The sequence below is a fragment of the Canis lupus genome, chromosome 1 (assembly GCF_048164855.1).
Source record: "Canis lupus baileyi chromosome 1, mCanLup2.hap1, whole genome shotgun sequence".
Lineage (NCBI taxonomy): Eukaryota > Metazoa > Chordata > Mammalia > Carnivora > Canidae > Canis > Canis lupus.
Window position 1 is genome coordinate 96,514,833 of NC_132838.1, and position 16,382 is coordinate 96,531,214.

General features: G+C 50.9%; 1 protein-coding gene across 2 annotated transcripts; it reads left to right on the forward strand.

Moving 5' to 3' along the window:
• The first annotated feature begins 924 nt into the window (after positions 1-924).
• NFIL3 (nuclear factor, interleukin 3 regulated) lies at positions 925-15,747 on the forward strand. 2 transcript variants are annotated; one of them, XM_072841095.1, is made up of 2 exons: positions 925-997; positions 13,906-15,747. In XM_072841095.1, exon 2 carries the CDS (start codon positions 14,059-14,061, stop codon positions 15,445-15,447), a length of 1,389 nt encoding a protein of 462 aa, XP_072697196.1. In that variant the 5' UTR covers positions 925-997; positions 13,906-14,058; the 3' UTR covers positions 15,448-15,747. The 2 variants fall into 2 exon arrangements, with proteins under 2 accessions (XP_072697196.1, XP_072697189.1); XM_072841088.1 differs by lacking the exon at positions 925-997 and adding an exon at positions 1,644-1,749.
• The last annotated feature ends 635 nt before the right edge of the window (positions 15,748-16,382 follow it).

Consider the following 16,382-nt stretch of genomic DNA (forward strand, 5'->3'; position numbering starts at 1 on the left):
ATGGTCAGGGCCTTGTTGGTAAATCCACCCTCTACCGGATGAACTGTGAACAAGTGCGTGTTCTGAACCACAGCACTGTCCTTGAAGAACAGCTTGGAGGGTGAGGCTTCCCAACAACCAAGTGACAAGGGATAAGCATCCTGAAAGAAACATCACCCTTTGGGCGCTTATTACTGCGTCACATGAGAACGGGGATGAGAGAAATGAGACAGACGGAGCAAGCAGATTTTTCTGTTGATGGTGGGCACCGGGGATGGTAGGTGGGGGGTCACTTTGGGGTTGGGTTCAAATTTTTCTTCCCCCCCCCCAAAAAAATAGAATTGTCTTAGGGGAAAGGCTGGAAAGGCACAGAAGGCAGGGGTCGCGGTCCCTGGTCACCGTCAGGACCGTGCCCCCCCCCGCCCGCTTTCATTCCCCAGGCTGCGCCGTGTGTGCGCCACGTGCCTCCCGGCCCGGCGCGCGACGCCCGAGGATGCCCGAGGATCGCGCCGCGAGCGGCCGTGGCTCCCACCTCTTTGCGCGTCTCACGCAGCCCGGGGGTGCAGGGGCAGCCGGCCGCGTCCGACGCCGGGCAGAGGGCCGCGGGCTCCGGGCGGGCTCCGGGCGGGGGGACACCCGCGGGCCGGGCCGGGCCGGGCCGGGCGCCAGCAGCGCGCGCAGGAGCCTCGGGCCGGGCGCACCGCGGCGGCCACCTCTCGGCCCCGGCCGGCTTACGCAACCACCTCGCCTCCGTCATCCGCGCCCTAATTGTGCAGGGGGCGGTGTCTGTGTGCGGCGCGTTCTCTGCCCGCCGCGGGCCGCCGCGCTCCCCGGGGAGACGCGCGAGGGCCTGGTCACCGCCGCCCACGCAGCCCCGCGGGGCTCGGCCGCAGCCGCTCCCCCCCCGCCCCCCGCGGGCGGCTCGCCAGCGCCCCCCTCGCGCCTGCCCGCGCCCGCCCCGAGGAGGAGGGGCCCCCGCCGGGGTCCGCGCCACGCCCGGGTCCTCGGTGGGCAACAGGTAGCCGCGCCGCTGCGTGCTCGGGGACACACAAAGCGCCTCCGGGAGTGCGCGCGGCGGCCGCGGGGGGGGCGGCGCTGGGAGAGCCGGCCGGGGGCTCGGGCCCCTCCGCCGCCCCCCGCCCGCCCGCGGGCCCGGCCGCTGCGCACCCCCGGAGCCGGGCGCGGGGCGCGGGGCGCGGGGCGCGGGGCGCGGGGCGGCGGCCGCGGAGGGAGGCGGGCGGGCTGGCGGGCGGGCGGCGGCGCGGCGCGGAGGGGGGGCGGAGCGGGCGTGGGGAGGGGCGGGGAGGGGCGGGGAGGGGAGGGGAGCGGAGGGGAGCGGAGGGGGCGGGGAGGGGAGCGCAGGGGGCGGAGGAGGGGCGGGCCGGGGGCGGGGCCGCGGAGAGCCCGCCCCCGCCGGCCGCGGCCATTGGCGGCGGGCCGGGGGCGGGTGCGGGCGCGGCGATTGGGGCCCGGGCCGCCCGTCACGGCGAGGCTGGCGGGCGGCGACGTAGCGCGGCGCTCGGAACTGACCTACTAACACACATCTCCCGGCGCGGCCACGGCGCCCGCGGACCCGGCGCGCCGCCCGCCGCCCGCCGCCCGCCGCCCGCCGCCCGCCTCCCGCGCCGCGCCCTCGCCGCCGCCCTCGCCGCCGCCGCCGCCCCGGAGGCCCAGCCCGAGCCCCGCGCGCTCGGGGCCCCGGTGCCCGGCCGCCCGCGCGCCCTCCCGCCCTCCCGCCGCCCGGCTCGCCGTCCCGAGAGCAGGAACACGGTAAGCGCTCCGCCCACCGCCGGCCCGGCCCGGCCCGGCCCGGCTCCCCGCGCCCCGCGCCCCGCTCCCCGCCCGCTGCCGGGGGCGCGCGGCCGGCGGGGCGCGGGGCGCGGGGCGCGGGGCGCGGGGCGGGCTGCGCGCGGGGCGGGCGGCGGCGGCGAGTGTGCGCGGGGCATTCATTACATAAACTTTTGCTGCCTTGTCAGGAGGGGACTCGCCACCTTAAGGTGGCTGCTTTGATTGCAGCGCCCTGGCGCCGGCACGTAGTCCGGGCTGGCTCGCGCTCCCCCGCCGCCCGCCCTCCCCCCGCCGCTGTTGCATAATGTCTCCTGATTTCAGGAAAATTGATGTTTTGGTGGAGGAGCGCGCCGGGGGAGGCCGAGCCACCTCGAGCGGGAAGGGCAGCGCTGCCTCCTTCCTCGTCCGCTCCGCGGGGCTGGCGGCGGGGGCGGAGGCTCGCGGGAGCGGAGGGGGCCGAGTCCGTGGGCCAGTCTGGGTCTCCGCGTCGGGAGCGCGAGCCGTGACGGCACTCGGGGAATGCGCGCGCGGCGTGTTGGTGTCGGGGGCTGCGTCTGTGCACGGGCGTCTTCCACCGCGCTTGTCGTCAGCGCGCGTTGCCAGCGCCCGGGAAGGTTGTGGGGATTTGTCCTTGCGCCGATTGCATAATCCGTCCACCGCGAAGGGGTGGCGAGGGTTCCGGGCAGATGTGGGGATGTGCGCGGACGTGTGCCACGGCTTGGAAATGTTCGCGCAGCGTCGGCGATCGCATCGTCATCTGCATCTCTGCTAGGTCCCCAATAAAATAAAATAAAATACATTTTAAAAAAAATGCATCTTTTTCTAAAACGCTCCTACGGAACGTGAAGGATTCCTGGGCTTGGATTCTGATCCTGGGGACTCCCGGGGCTCGCCCCTGAGGTGTCCCGAGCTCTTGTTTTTAAACCTGGGGCGAACCATTGTGGTTGACCTCCCTATCTATACCTTCTCGATTTCCAAGCGCTCCATTCCCCCAGCCCCTTCCCTCACCTTATTGTCACTGCTTTTTCAGACACGACAAGACAGATCACATAATAGTTTCCTGGAAATGTTGCATTATGTAACTGCCGAATGTGCTGGCAGTCAGCATAGGAAGCGGGAGCTAATTACGTGATTTTATAATCTTGCTACAAAGAAAGTAGGACAATCTCAGCCTTTAAAATGTCACTGTAACAGTTTCTTTTTCTTTCTTTCTTTCTTTTTTTTTTTTTAAAGGGATATTTTAAACAGGAAAGTAGACAACTGGGTAAAGCATTGAGTTAGCTCACGCTGCCGAATGTGTGTCTTCTTGCCCTAAATGAAATGTGCGTTCTTCTAAATTTAGCCCTATCACATTTTAACAATTGTGGCCTCGCAGCGCTATTTCTGGTGTTTTCTCCAGGGCTCTGTGCAAATACAAGTTCAAGGCCATTTGCTGTAGTTTTAACTCCACGCCTTCGGAGACCTTTGATAAGATTGTATTTTTAGGAAGGCATTTCGCAGAGCCCGGTGATTTGCTGGATGCTGACTCCCATTTATCTCTATAAAGGACACTTTAGGAAAAGTGCTGTGTTCCCTGAGAACAGCAGGGGATGGCCAAGTGTCATCTTCTGGTCTCGGCTTTTGTAAATAACAACAGGGAATGAGGTCACAAGTATTTATTTCACATCGTGGGTATTTTTTCTCCCCCCATCCAGACCAGATATGATTTATGGGAAACAGATATAGGTTAGTGGATTGCGTTTTTGTCTAGATACCCTAGTTTTTCTATCCCTGTGAGGATGTATGAATATTTAATGTGCCGAGTTTTTAAATTCCTTCCGGCACTCTTAGGTAATGTAATTATGTGTGAATATATGTATATGACGGTGTGTATATGTCAGATTTTTTTTTTTCCTGATGTAACATTTAAATAAAGAGGAGGGCTTGGGGTTTTTTTTGGGGGGGGGGTGGGGGAGGGAGGTCATTTTATAGACATTCATCCCTGGAGCAAATTATATTCCCCCAAATAATTGCAGTTGCTTTCCAACAAGCTAATATTGCTCCCTCCACCCCCCACCCCCCTACCCCCGTGTCAGACCTCGTCCTACTTTGGAGATTGGGCAGGGAGCCCCGGGCCTGCTGGGGAACACGTAGCGCCACCTTCCGATCGCGATCTCCAGGGGCGCGCCCCTCCCGCCCGCGGGCCCCCGGGGGGCGGCGGCAGGGGCCCGGGGGGGCGGCGCAGGGGGGGCCTCGGGTCGGGGCCCCGGGAGCGCCCCGGGCTGCGCTCGGGCCGGAGCCGCTCGGCGGCCTGCGCGCGTCCTCGCCCCCTCCCCACATTCCTTTGTTCTGGCGAGGGGGTCCTGGCAGCGCCGAGGCCCCGCTGCGCCGCCCACCCGGCGGGGGCGGGTCCCGGCGAGGCGCCGCGCGGGGGGCGCAGAGGGACTGGGCCGGGCGGAGCGGCTGCGCGCGGGGTTCGCGGGGCCGGGGAGGAGCGCGGGGCGCCCGGGGCGAGGCGCGCGGGGGGCAGCGGGGCTGGGGCAGCTCCAGCGGCCTGCCTCCCGCCGTGGGCCCGGTGAGCTGCGGCGCGCCGCGGACACCTTTGTTCCTGGAGGCTCCGTTCTGTTTCGGAGCCAGGCGCTTCTGGGTTCGTGAAGTGAGAAGGACCGAGAAAGCCTCCAAATGTCAACAGACCGCAGACGTTGGGGGTGGGGGCGCTCCGGCATTGGGCATTGATGGTGATGGTGATGGAGAGGAGCGCCCCGGCTGGGCTCCAGCTCCACGGTGTGCTGGTCCACTGGATGTATTTTTTTGTTGTTTGTTTTTTGGTTTTTCTTTTGGATTTTCTTTTTCTTTTTTTCTTTTTTTTTTCTTTTTTTTTTTTTGGACCTTTACTTCATGCGGTCAAAGGCTAGGGTAGGAAGAACTTGAATCCCCCGAGTTCAAAATAAAACAAAAATCAAAACGCCCACGGAGACGCCGCCGTCCTACTGTAAGGCTACAGCACTTTCATCCTGGCATAAAGACTTCTGAGAGTGTGCTCAGCAACTGGTTCGCAGCATTCAGGGCGACATCACAGGTGTTCTCCGGCAGTCGGCTTTGTTGAAGAGCTGGTTTCTGTGGGGTCACATCCCACCTCCGTGCCCCTAAATCGGTTTCTCTCTTCAGCTCCAGGCCACTGTCAGTAGTTAGGGACCAGCTTTGGCCCAATGCCAGGAGTGCAGGCTCAGAAGGGCTGGGTCCTTTCCCAGGAGCTGTTGTGATCCCCACTGGTGTCCAGGGTAAACTGAGAGAATTTGACCCGTCTGGCTGGGTAGTTGTGAGGAGCTCAGTAAACCGTTTGCATGTCATTCACCAGGAGCCAGATTTTTTTTTTTTTTAATGTATTCACCTTCATTTTTCTCTGCCTACATGTCTGTCCAGTAATAGTAAGGACTGAAGTTTGAGTTAAGCCTATAATGAAAGATCCTTCTCAGGATACATTTTTGTTCTGATAATGATTCCTTCCTCCCACCCCCAAAACTGTGTGCCATGGCGTTCAGTGGTGATTTAAGTTTGAAGTGAATTCTTGACGGTATTGCAGAACCTCCCAAATCACTGAGTTAATGTTTTGGGGAAGTGTTAGAAGGAACACAGAGAGGTGAGACGGTGGTGGCTAGAATGATGTAACAAGTGCCACACAGCCTGGCTTTTTCCAGTTCCTTTGACCTCTCTGTGCCAGTTTTCCTTGGCCTGATCCATCCACATTGATACATCCATGGCCCGAGACCTGCCAAGGCTCCTTAGACCCCACAGATGAGCCACGGAGAGAGGAGCCTGTACGGGCTGCCTGGTTGAAAAGTAAGGCTATGTCCGTGAATCTGCTGATGGTCAGTTCTTTTGATTACACGAGGCTTCAGCTGGGTGACCCTTCCACCTTCGGCACAGGGCCGTACTTCTCTAAGAAACGTGAGAGGCTCAAAAGCCCTGGAACTCATCGTCCTCCTTGCCTTGATGCTGCTCATTCTTCAGAAATGAAATTAAGAGCTAGTGCTTCTTAGCCCCTTCCTTACCCTGCTTGTGCCTGGCACTGTGTTCTATCACCGTCCTTATTTTATAGGTGAGGGAGTGCAGGTATGGAGAGATGGATTAGCAGCCCAGACCACCAGCCAGAAAAGGAGAAGTGGGGGGTGAACACTGTGCTAGTAACACCCACCCCACCCCCATCCGTCTCCTTCCCCAGAGTGTGAGTGCTAGCTCACTGTAGTCTTTGAAACAATTTCCTTTTCTGTGTTAAAGGCTTATCTTTGCGAAGTGCAATTATAACATCAGTGTGATGCAACCACCTGAAAATTAAAAACCCTTTGTTAGAGCGCTTTCCCGTGTTGAGCAACTGCCTGACTCACCCGTAGAGTGGATATTTCTAGTTGACCTTGCCTTGGTCCGGAGTCAGCTCCACGACGTGAATGTGATTGCGGCATGGAATGGAAAAGGTGCCAGTCATCTTGCCTCGGCTTTATTTTTACCCGAGCTAAAATCACACATACTTCATTTTTCCATTGTAATCCAGATGGCACTGATGCTGTGAGGAGTTGTTTATTTTTAATTTGTATTGAGGGAATGAGAGCACACTTGGGATTCGATTCAAAATATGACAGAAACAATGCAATTGAAGCTCCTTTAATATGCATTTCTGGGTTTTGTGAGGTGTGCCAGTGTTTCACAGCATTAACACATTGTTTGATATCCTGTTATTTTCCTAAATTGTATTTGAGTTGATTTTTATCCAGATCGGACTCATTGAGAATGTCGAAAGACATTGACCTTTGATCACAGACATTACATAACAGTTTTTTGGTTTCAAAATGAATTTGTATTACTGCTACCCCCAATTACGTCTCAAATTTCTTTGCAAATAACTTTCCTGTAGTTAAAAAAAAAAAAACTTAAAAAAAACACCATTTCTCATACGGTTTTAATTAGAGAACTTAAGCTTGTTTTTATGATAAGAAAGTTTAGTGGGGATTTTCTAAATGCCATTGGTAATAATCTGGGCTTGAGGGCTCATTTTCGTTGGAATCAGAATGATCTTTGTATTATAAGCCTTTTAGTTATCAGAACATGGTGTCTTTTTATCAATTAACTCTCCAAGGATCTTAAGGGGACAATTCAATAGCCTTCAAGTAGAGATGAAAACAAAACAGAAAAAAAAAACCAAAACCCAAAACCCATCCTATTCATAAGGCCCATAGTAGAGTAAATGACATTTGTAATCAGCTGCTCGCTGAGCAAGAAAGTGAAATTAAAAATTAGAAATACAAAAAGTCAAGCTGAGGAGGACTGGAGAGGTTCTTCAGTGTACTTGCAAATATTCAAGAACTTTCTGTGCCCTGCCCTCCCCGTCCCCTTCACCCCCAGCCCTGCACCTACACTGTTCCTGCCACCATTCCTCAGGGTGCGCTCTGCTGGTGCAAACCCTTGGCAGAATTTCCTGTAACAGAGTTACTTGGTGACTTGTTGGTGTCTCTTAGGATTTCAGATTAGTTGTCACTCTGATCCACTGTCTTCCGAGGTTTCAAGGAAAACAGCGGTCCCCATTTTGTAGTGACTGCAGCTTTTTAAAAATGCTGGCATTTTAAAAATACTGGCAGTCCTGGTGGCTCAGTGGTTTAGCACCGCTCTCAGCCCAGGGCGTGATCCTGGAGTCCTGGGATTGAGTCCCACGTTGGACTCCCTGCATGGAGCCTGCTTCTCCCTCTGCCAGTGTCTCTGCCTCTCTCTCTCTCTCTCTGTCTCTGTCTCTCATGAATGAATAAATAAATGAAAATCTTTAAAAAAAAATGCTTTACTGTTATTCCACACCCACCCCATCCCTGTCCCCCTTCAGCGAGGGTGTGTTTTGTCTTTGATTCTGCAGTCATGCAGTCTTTGTGTGAGTTAGCATCTATGCGCTTCCCACATGGTCTTCGGAGTATTTCCATTGTGTGCTGTAGGTTGCAGACACTGGCCTCTTGTATAAAAGAGTGTCAAGCTGTACTGCTCTGTACTTCAATTCCTTAAGTTATGTCAGTGCCATCATAAAATGCAGCGTTATCCTATTTGTTAAGGTTCAGTCTTATTTTTAAGTGGCCCTTCGTGGAGGATGAGAGAGCAAGAAACTCGAAATATTTTCACATAGCATAAACTCTCATCGGGTTTTAACACATTTATTTACAAACGTGCCCAAATAGGAAAAGTAGGTTAATTCATTTCTATGATAGGACAGATTTTGGCAAAGCGTGAGTGTCACTTTGTGTTCGTATCTAGATCGCATACACATTTCTCTCTAGCACTAGGGTTCATATTATTGAACGGGAGGCACTTCAATGCCAATTAGAGAGGCCTAACAATGTTAAAATTTAACATTAATTTAAAAAGCCATTGGAATGCCTGGCTGGCTCAGCCCATAGAGCATGCGACTCTTGATCTTGGGGTCATGAGTTCAAGCCCCACGTTGGGTGTAGAGATGACTTTAAAAAATAAAAGCCTTTTATTTTTCAGCCTGATTAGAAATCTCCCTTGCAACTTCAATACTCCAAGTTTTTTTCACTCCCCACTCCCCCCTAGACTGCACATGTGTATCCTTTCCCTGTTTTATCTCTGCTTTTAAGTATTGTATTTTATTCCTATCCATGAAAAGAAGTAAAAGCATTCTGTTGAAACAGTTATGTCATCGACTGTTAATCTACCACAAGAAGCGTAGGTTAACATTTTGCTAGTTTTAATAGCTTAAGGAGCTGTGAATTGATGAACTTTATTTATTAACTTTTCACCGAAGTCACACGTTATCTCGAAAACAAGTAGCTGTCTGCTTCGTGGAGAGATAGCTTACAATTTCACGTAAAAAAATTTTTTTTTCTTTAATGGTATCTATACTATGCCTCTGAGGGAATAAATGGCACATCCAGCAAGTGGAGGACAATGAGATAGTTCTATTTATAAAAAGGCGCTTCTAAAAATAGCGTATATCAGATAGTATTTCATTTTGTATAGACAGAATTTTTAAATCAAAATATGTGATACATCTATTTGCAGTAAGACTTCCCCTTTCAAGAGAGCATTAATAACAAACTTTTCTCGTAGTAGAATAATGTGTAAACTATGGGAAGGATTTTAGAGGCTTGAAACAAAAGCCTTCTCGTTTCATAAAAGTTTGAATTGCCATCCATGGTTCTTGCGAAAGAGGCTCTGGGGCAGGTGAAGGGCCGTCTGTGTAAGCGTCAGCAATGACGTCGCTCCTCGAGGGAAAATTTGGTGGACACTTCATGTTGTGAACTTTTACTCTTTTGGAGAATTTTTTTGAACCAAATTTTTTTTTTTTTTTTTGAACCAAATTTTGATCTTAATTAAAGACGGTGCTTAGGTCATCTGATGGCAACAGACATTACATACAGCTCGGAGTTTGCAAAACACAACTCCCGCCTGTGGAAATAGCATGGTAGGCTAGGAAGCAGCGTTCATTAGAGACGGCAGGCCCGCAGGACGGATGGGAGGCCACCGGCTGGAAGGCCCTGCCTCCTGCTCTTCGGTTTCTCTTTTTATTCGTGTCCTCGTGAAGCAAGCCCTATTATCTAATGGGTGTGCTGATGAGGCTGGACGCGCCGAACCGGCCATCGTCACAGAACTGGCAGTTAAGTAACAGTTACTCGAAAAAGGAAATCGAAGGGGTGCCTGCAGCACAGTGCTGGTGGTGACCCGCCTGCATGACACAGAGGTAACATGGGCATCAATCCCAAGGGAGAACACTGGAGTTTGAAATAAAGTCACTAGTTGAGCATAAACGTCGATGCGTTAGACGGCTCATAAACCACCTTAGCACTCCCTGTAAGTTCCTGTTGAGAGGCAGATAGATTCTAAGGCCCACCTCTGCCCTCCAGTGCTGTGTGATCTTGGGAAAGTCACTCAGTCTCTCTGTGTCTCAACTACCCTCCTCCCCTCCATGTTGAAAATGGGCACATTTTGGTTTTGTACAAGAAAATCAGAGGTGACAATGCCCCTGGCTACAGTTTTTCTTTTCTCCTATTTTAGCATATACAATTGCCAGGAGATTAAAATTTTAGCAGAGATGAACCTTCGGAAAGTTTTCTCAGCTCATTAGATACTCTCAGGAGTATCGACCAAACAACTCCAGAGAGGCTGGAGAGAAGCTCCAGGTGGCACCTTTGTCGTCTTAAGGAAGTTCTGGCAGCATCTACTCGTGTCCCAAAGTACGTTAGTAAGCTGGTGCGTATTACTCAGAAATGTGGGTGATCCAGAAACGGAACTGGACGCGCACCAGAACAACCCCGTGCAGGTGTCGGACTGGGTCCTGGTAGGGGAATGGGACTAGGATGTGGGTTGAGGTCTGAGCTCTGCTGCTTGACCAGCTGTGCGGCACTGGGCCGGGCACTGAACTTCTCTGAGCCTTTTCTGTTTTGAAAACCAGTACGGTGAGGGGAACAAGCCCATGAGAGGCTGGGCTCCCGGTGTCTCCTGTGTAGTAAGCGTTCAGTTAATGGCACCTGTTAGGATTGCTTGTGTTGTTGTCACCACCCCCACAAACAAGCAGTGGGGCTGGGGAGGATGTGCCGTGTGCACGAGGTCCCCATGTAGAGGGCGCCCCCCGTTGTGCGTGCCTCCCTTGGCCCTGGTTCTTCACTCTGCCTCCTGCAGAAGACTAGGAGCTCCTTGACTCTTGGGTTTGGTTTCCCCCCCGCCCCCACATCTGGCTCTGTGCCTGGTCCACAGTAGGCGCTCCGTATGTGTTGAACAAATCAATTCATGAATGAGAGCAGCTCTCTGTTAACAAGCATTTCAAATGTCTTGCTTAGAATTTGCATGATAATATTCGGCTTAAAAAATACTATCAGAAAGTGTTTCATTTACAAAACTCTCTTAGCTGAGGCAAAGGAGGGACTGTCAATCCAATATTGGACACCTCTCTGTTCAGTTTGTTGCTCAGACACAAGAGACAATACTTTGCACCCTGAAAACAACTGCAGACTAGTTGGTCATAGGAAACAAACCTGTAGAAAGATACGGTGTAGAAAATCGGCACCTCTCTCTGCATGATCTCAAGCGCATGATAAACTTTTTTCCAACGCTGCAAGATTATTTGATAAAAAATATTACAGAAGATCCTCTGAGATAGTAGGTGTAGTGATTTGCCGATGAGTCAGAGAGACAATTAATATTTGCAGATGAAGGAAGAGTCCCAGATTCTAATACATGTAGTAAAATTCACACAGCAAAATGATTAAAAGGAACAAACAATTCTCGTAGGTTTTGGACGTACTGACGAAGTTCTAGAGATGACAGAGTGGACACAGAGTGCTTAGACGGCAAGAAGAGAGGGGTCAAAGAGGTGCTAAGCCAAGGGGGATACTTTTAGTAAGTGGACATGGGGTGGTGTCCTTAATGCGGTGTGGTGAGGGTTGCCTGCCCCGCTCTCCCCGGCTCCTGGCACATGCAGCCTTTGGACAGGAGGCTGCAAAGGCCCAACCCCCTTGGTAGATTTGAAATGATGAAAATGGGTAAGAAATATGAAATGAGCAAAAGTTTAGGAAGAGTAACGAAGGCAGAATGGCGGGGCATTTCAAAAGCATTAACTGGGAAGACTCACTGGGGAAGCAGATGTAGAAGGAATGTGAATTTTTTTTAAAAAGAGGGTTTTTTTTTTTTAAGATTTTTTTATTTCTTTACTCATGAGAGACACAGAGAGAAAGGCAAAGACATAGGCAGAGGGGGAAGCAGGCTTCCTGCGGGGAGCCGAATGCGGGACGCAATCCCAGGACCCCGGAATCACACCCTGAGCTGAAGGCAGACGCTCAACCACGGAGCCACCCAGGTGTCCCAGGAAGGGATACATTTTAAAATGCAGGGGAGAGAGTGAGTCTCCAGTGGAAAATATATCCAGAATGATAGTGTTCAAGGAACTATATGATGTTTAAAAAAAGAACAGTAGTGCCCGAGGATCCAGTGGAGGTTTGAAGAATAGGTGCAAAAAAAGATCAAAAAAGATCAAAAGATCTCCAGAAAAGATCAGTGCAGTTGTCCCATCTGCTGCTGGAAGTTTGGCTTTGCCTCAGCACTCAGTTAACTTTAGTGGTGGGGACTTGACCGAGCTGGGGAACAGAAATCTTCAGTAATAGGGAAGAGCCTGATGAACATGTAGAGGAAGAATGGGTTTTCACGTCAGAAGACGGAACCTGAGTAGAACTATAGAAAGCAGTGTTGTTGCGCTAAGTCATCACTAGGAAGATCTTTTGACACCATCATCGCTGCCTGCCATGCAGACTCCTTGCCTCAGCGCTGTGTTATCAAAAATAAGCAGAGTCTTGGTTATTATTAATCGTGGGGTTCGCTACATTGCAACTGACTGTTTCCCTGTTGGCCCAGCTTGATGGACAAAAATGTGGCATTAAACCTTATTCTTTATGATCCTGAAATTATTACATCATTTCTTCTGTTCTTTCTGGAAAAGGCGCAAGAAGCTGGCAGGCTTTTCCAGATGATAAAATTAAACTTCATTTCATTAGTCATTACAAAACTATGCACAAGAAAGGGAGTGACGTAAAACAAAAACATTAAATCTTTTTAATGTGGCAGGAGAGAGTACCATATGCAAATAGCAGTGAAGGAACGGGGTCTCCTGTAGGAAAGTATTACCTACTGGGAAATCAGGCAGAGAAACCCTGTCTAGAAATACAGTTGGATCCCAAAACCACCACACAAAGATTGTCATTGGAATCTAATATGGGTTTATTACCTCCTGTCAAGCCAAATTCAGATTATAAATATCTCATCGGTGAAAAAGGAAGCTAGCTGTTGGTTCTATTTTAGAGGATTTTTTAAAAATATTTTGTTTGAGACTAATTAGTAAAATGGAAAGAAATTCTTTCCATAATTACATTCTCTCGGTTTAAAATAATTTTGTTTCAAGAATGCACTGTACCTAAAAAAAAAAAGAAATTTAAAAAAGTCCCTTTGAATAGTAACTGTTTATTTTATGTAATTATTATTATTAGTAGTAGTAGTAGTAACTATTTTAGTCCCAAACTGCTGTATAAATGAAATCTATTGAGGCAGACTTTTCAGGACAAAAAAAAAAAAAAAAAAAGAAAGAAAGAAAGAAAGAAAGAAAGAAAGAAAGAAAGAAAGAAAGAAAGAAAAAAGAAAAGGAAAAAGAAAGAAAGAAAAGCATGTTAGGTGCTTCAATCTTAAGTAGATGTTGGAGAAATCAATTTGAAGGAACCAGAAAAAAGAATGATGCGTCAGAAGAGACAGCTTTATTGAGGGGAGTCTCATTCGTCCAGGTGTGCTGGGCCACCTGCCAGAATGTGGTTGGGGGTGTGATGGACAGGTTCGTGGCCATGCAAGGGTCAATCCAGACAACTACAACTCAAGTCATTGGTGTGGCTTTTATTTTCATTTTTGGTGAAAATAACAGATTTAGCACCAGTGATACTCTATTCCACGTACTTGAGAATTTGTGCTCGGGTGTGAGCGTTTACCTGGGGAAGTTCCTTGGAAGGGGTGAGCTTGTTTGCTTCGTAGTGATGTAAATTCGTCTAAGATTATTCAGAAGCACCGCAATATGCAAGTGCCATTTAAAAACTTAACCAACCAGGGACTCCTGGGTGGCTCAGTGGATGAGCCTTTGGCTCAGGGCGTGATCCCAGAGTCCTGGGATCGAGTCCATATGGGGCTCTCCGCAGGGAGCCTGCTTCTCCCTCTGCCTGTGTCTCTGCCTCTCTCTGTGTCTCTCATGAATAAATAAAATCTTTTAAAAAGAAATAAAAACTTAACCACCCAGAGGCAATCCATCATTTCCTTCCTGGGAGGTCCCGTCTCCTCATGCCCTCCTCCCCCATTTCTGCTCCTGGAACAGCCTTCCTCTTGTTTCTCCCTGGGCACCTGCGTTTTTGCTGCCACTGCCCTGGGCCATGCAGCACTCTGCTGAGGGTCTCGCTGGAGAGCTGTCCTCTCCGCCTGACAGCATAGGCATGTGGGCCCCATCTCCTTTTCCAGATGGCAGCCTCTTTGAAGGAAAGGCCTGCATCTTGTGCAGACCTGTGTGCCCTGTGTGCTTCGCGTCACTCCTGGTGCATAGTTGGCAATAGGTATTTGGCCGGTGGATAACGTTCTTTTCCTGTATTGCAGGGAACCTAGGAGGACGACCCCTACTCCCTTCAGTGAGAGGAGCCGGAGAGCTTTGTTCCGGACCGCAGGACGGGAGGGCGCGTGTTGATGGCTTGCACGCTGCAGCTTGTAAAGCATTTGTGAATACTGGGGGAGTCATCCGTCCTGATTCTGATGCAGCTGAGGAAAATGCAGACCATCAAGAAGGAGCAGGCATCCCTGGATGCTGGCAGCGGTGTGGACAAGATGATGGTGCTCAACCCCACGCTCACCGAGGTCTCGGAAGACCTGACGGCGGGCGAAGAGCTGCTGTTGAACGAAGGCAGCGTGGGGAAAAGCAAGTCTTCCGCGTGTCGGAGGAAACGGGAGTTCATTCCCGACGAGAAGAAGGATGCCATGTATTGGGAAAAGAGGCGGAAAAATAACGAAGCTGCCAAGAGGTCCCGGGAGAAGCGTCGGCTGAATGACCTGGTTTTGGAGAACAAGCTGATCGCCTTGGGAGAAGAAAATGCTACTCTGAAAGCCGAGCTGCTGTCCCTAAAATTAAAGTTTGGTTTAATTAGCTCTACGGCCTACACCCAAGAGATTCAGAAACTCAGTCACTCCACGGCCGTGTACTTCCAAGACTACCAGGCGTCCAAAGCCAGCGCCAGCCCCTTCGTGGATGAGCATGAGCCCTCGATGGTGACAAGCGGCTGCATTTCGGTCATCAAGCACTCCCCGCAGGCCTCCCTGTCTGACGTCTCCGAAGTGTCCTCGCTGGAACATTCTCAGGACGGGGCAGCGCGGGGTGGCTGCGGGAGCCCCGAGGGCAAGTTCCAGGCCATCAAGCAGGAGCCGGTGGAACTGGAGAGCTACGCGAGGGAGCCTGGCGACGAGCGGGGCGCCTACCGGGCCTCCGTGTACCAGAACCTCATGGGGACCGCCTTCCCCGGCTACTCGCACTCTCCCCCTCTGCTGCAGGTGGCCCGCTCCTCCAGCAACTCCCCCCGGACCTCGGAGACGGACGACGGTGCCGTGGGCAAGTCCTCGGACGGCGAGGACGAGCAGCAGGTGCCCAAGGGCCCCATCCACTCGCCCGTGGAGCTTCAGCGCGTCCACGCCACCGTGGTTAAGGTTCCAGAAGCGAACTCCTCGGCCTTGCCGCACAAGCTTCGCATAAAAGCCAAAGCCATGCAGATCAAGGTGGAGGCCTTCGACCACGAGTTCGACGCCACGCAGAAACCGTCCTCGCCTGTCGACGGGGCGCCTAAGAGACATTTCGAACTCGAGAAGCACCCGGGCCCCGGGATGGTACATTCTTCCCTCACCCCTTTCTCAGTGCAGGTGACCAACATTCAAGATTGGTCTCTCAAATCAGAACACTGGCACCAAAAAGAACTTCATGGCAAAACCCAGAACAGCTTCAAAACGGGAGTTGTGGAAATGCAAGACAGTGGCTACAAAGTGTCTGACCCGGAGAATTTGTTTCTGAAGCAGGGCATAGCAAACTTATCCACAGAGGTGGTCTCACTGAAGAGACTCATAGCCACACACCAAATCTCTGCTTCGGACTCCGGGTGAATTAACTACTGAGAAGCTCTGGGCGTTGAGAGAGCTGTCATTTGCGATAGACGAGTTCGTTTTTTGTATTAGGCTGAATTTTCACTGGACCGTGATGTCATTCCACTGTAATGTCCACATGTCTGCTGGGTGTCTTTTTGTGCACAAATGATTATGGAAGTTAGATCGTGTTATCACTCTGCCTTGTGTATAGTCAGATAGTCCATGCAAAGGCTGTATATATTGAACATTATTTTTGTTGTTCTATTATAAAGCGTGTCGGTTACCAGTTTCAATAAAGGATTGGTGACAAACACAGAACTTCTGCTTCCTTGCACTTGATTTCATAGAAGAGAGAGAGAGAGAGGGGAAAAAAAAAAAAACAATTTAAGTTCCCGAAGTGGACATTAAAATATTCCATATTTTACTCACTTGGGGGACTTTTCTTCCCTGAATTATGGCAAAACCGAAATGGAAGTTCAGCACATAATTTGTTTTTCTTCTGGTTTGGCCCTGGGCAATAATAAGTTTGGAAACTTTCCAGAAGAGGGAGGGCAAGGAAATAACAATGACTTCTCTTACATTTGAGACTAATTTACTAAATTACTTCCCATTATCTATTTTTCATTAGGCTTAAGTTTTCCGTGTTTTTTGTTGTTGTTGTTTTGAGTAGAAAAATCCAAGTTGTCTGGCATCAGCCCCTCATGGGTCTTTTTTTTTTTTTTTTTTTTTTTTTTTGAGTATGACACACTCATGTGGATAGTTGAGTCACTGACCCACTTTATTAATTAGAAGTTCTTTTAAGAGTGTCTAAAGACTAAGGATGAAGTCACTTTTATGTTATTCTAAATCTTAACAGTTCTCGACTGCAATAGTCTAGGGAATTAAGCTAGTGAAATTCCATTTTTACTTCGTTTCCAAAATTTCACAGAACACATCGGCTATCCCAGTCCAAC

What these genes read in the sequence shown, in the direction of transcription:
- NFIL3 (XM_072841095.1), top strand. Translation starts at nt 14,059, where the DNA reads ATGCAGCTGAGGAAAATGCAGACCATCAAGAAGGAGCAGGCATCCCTG.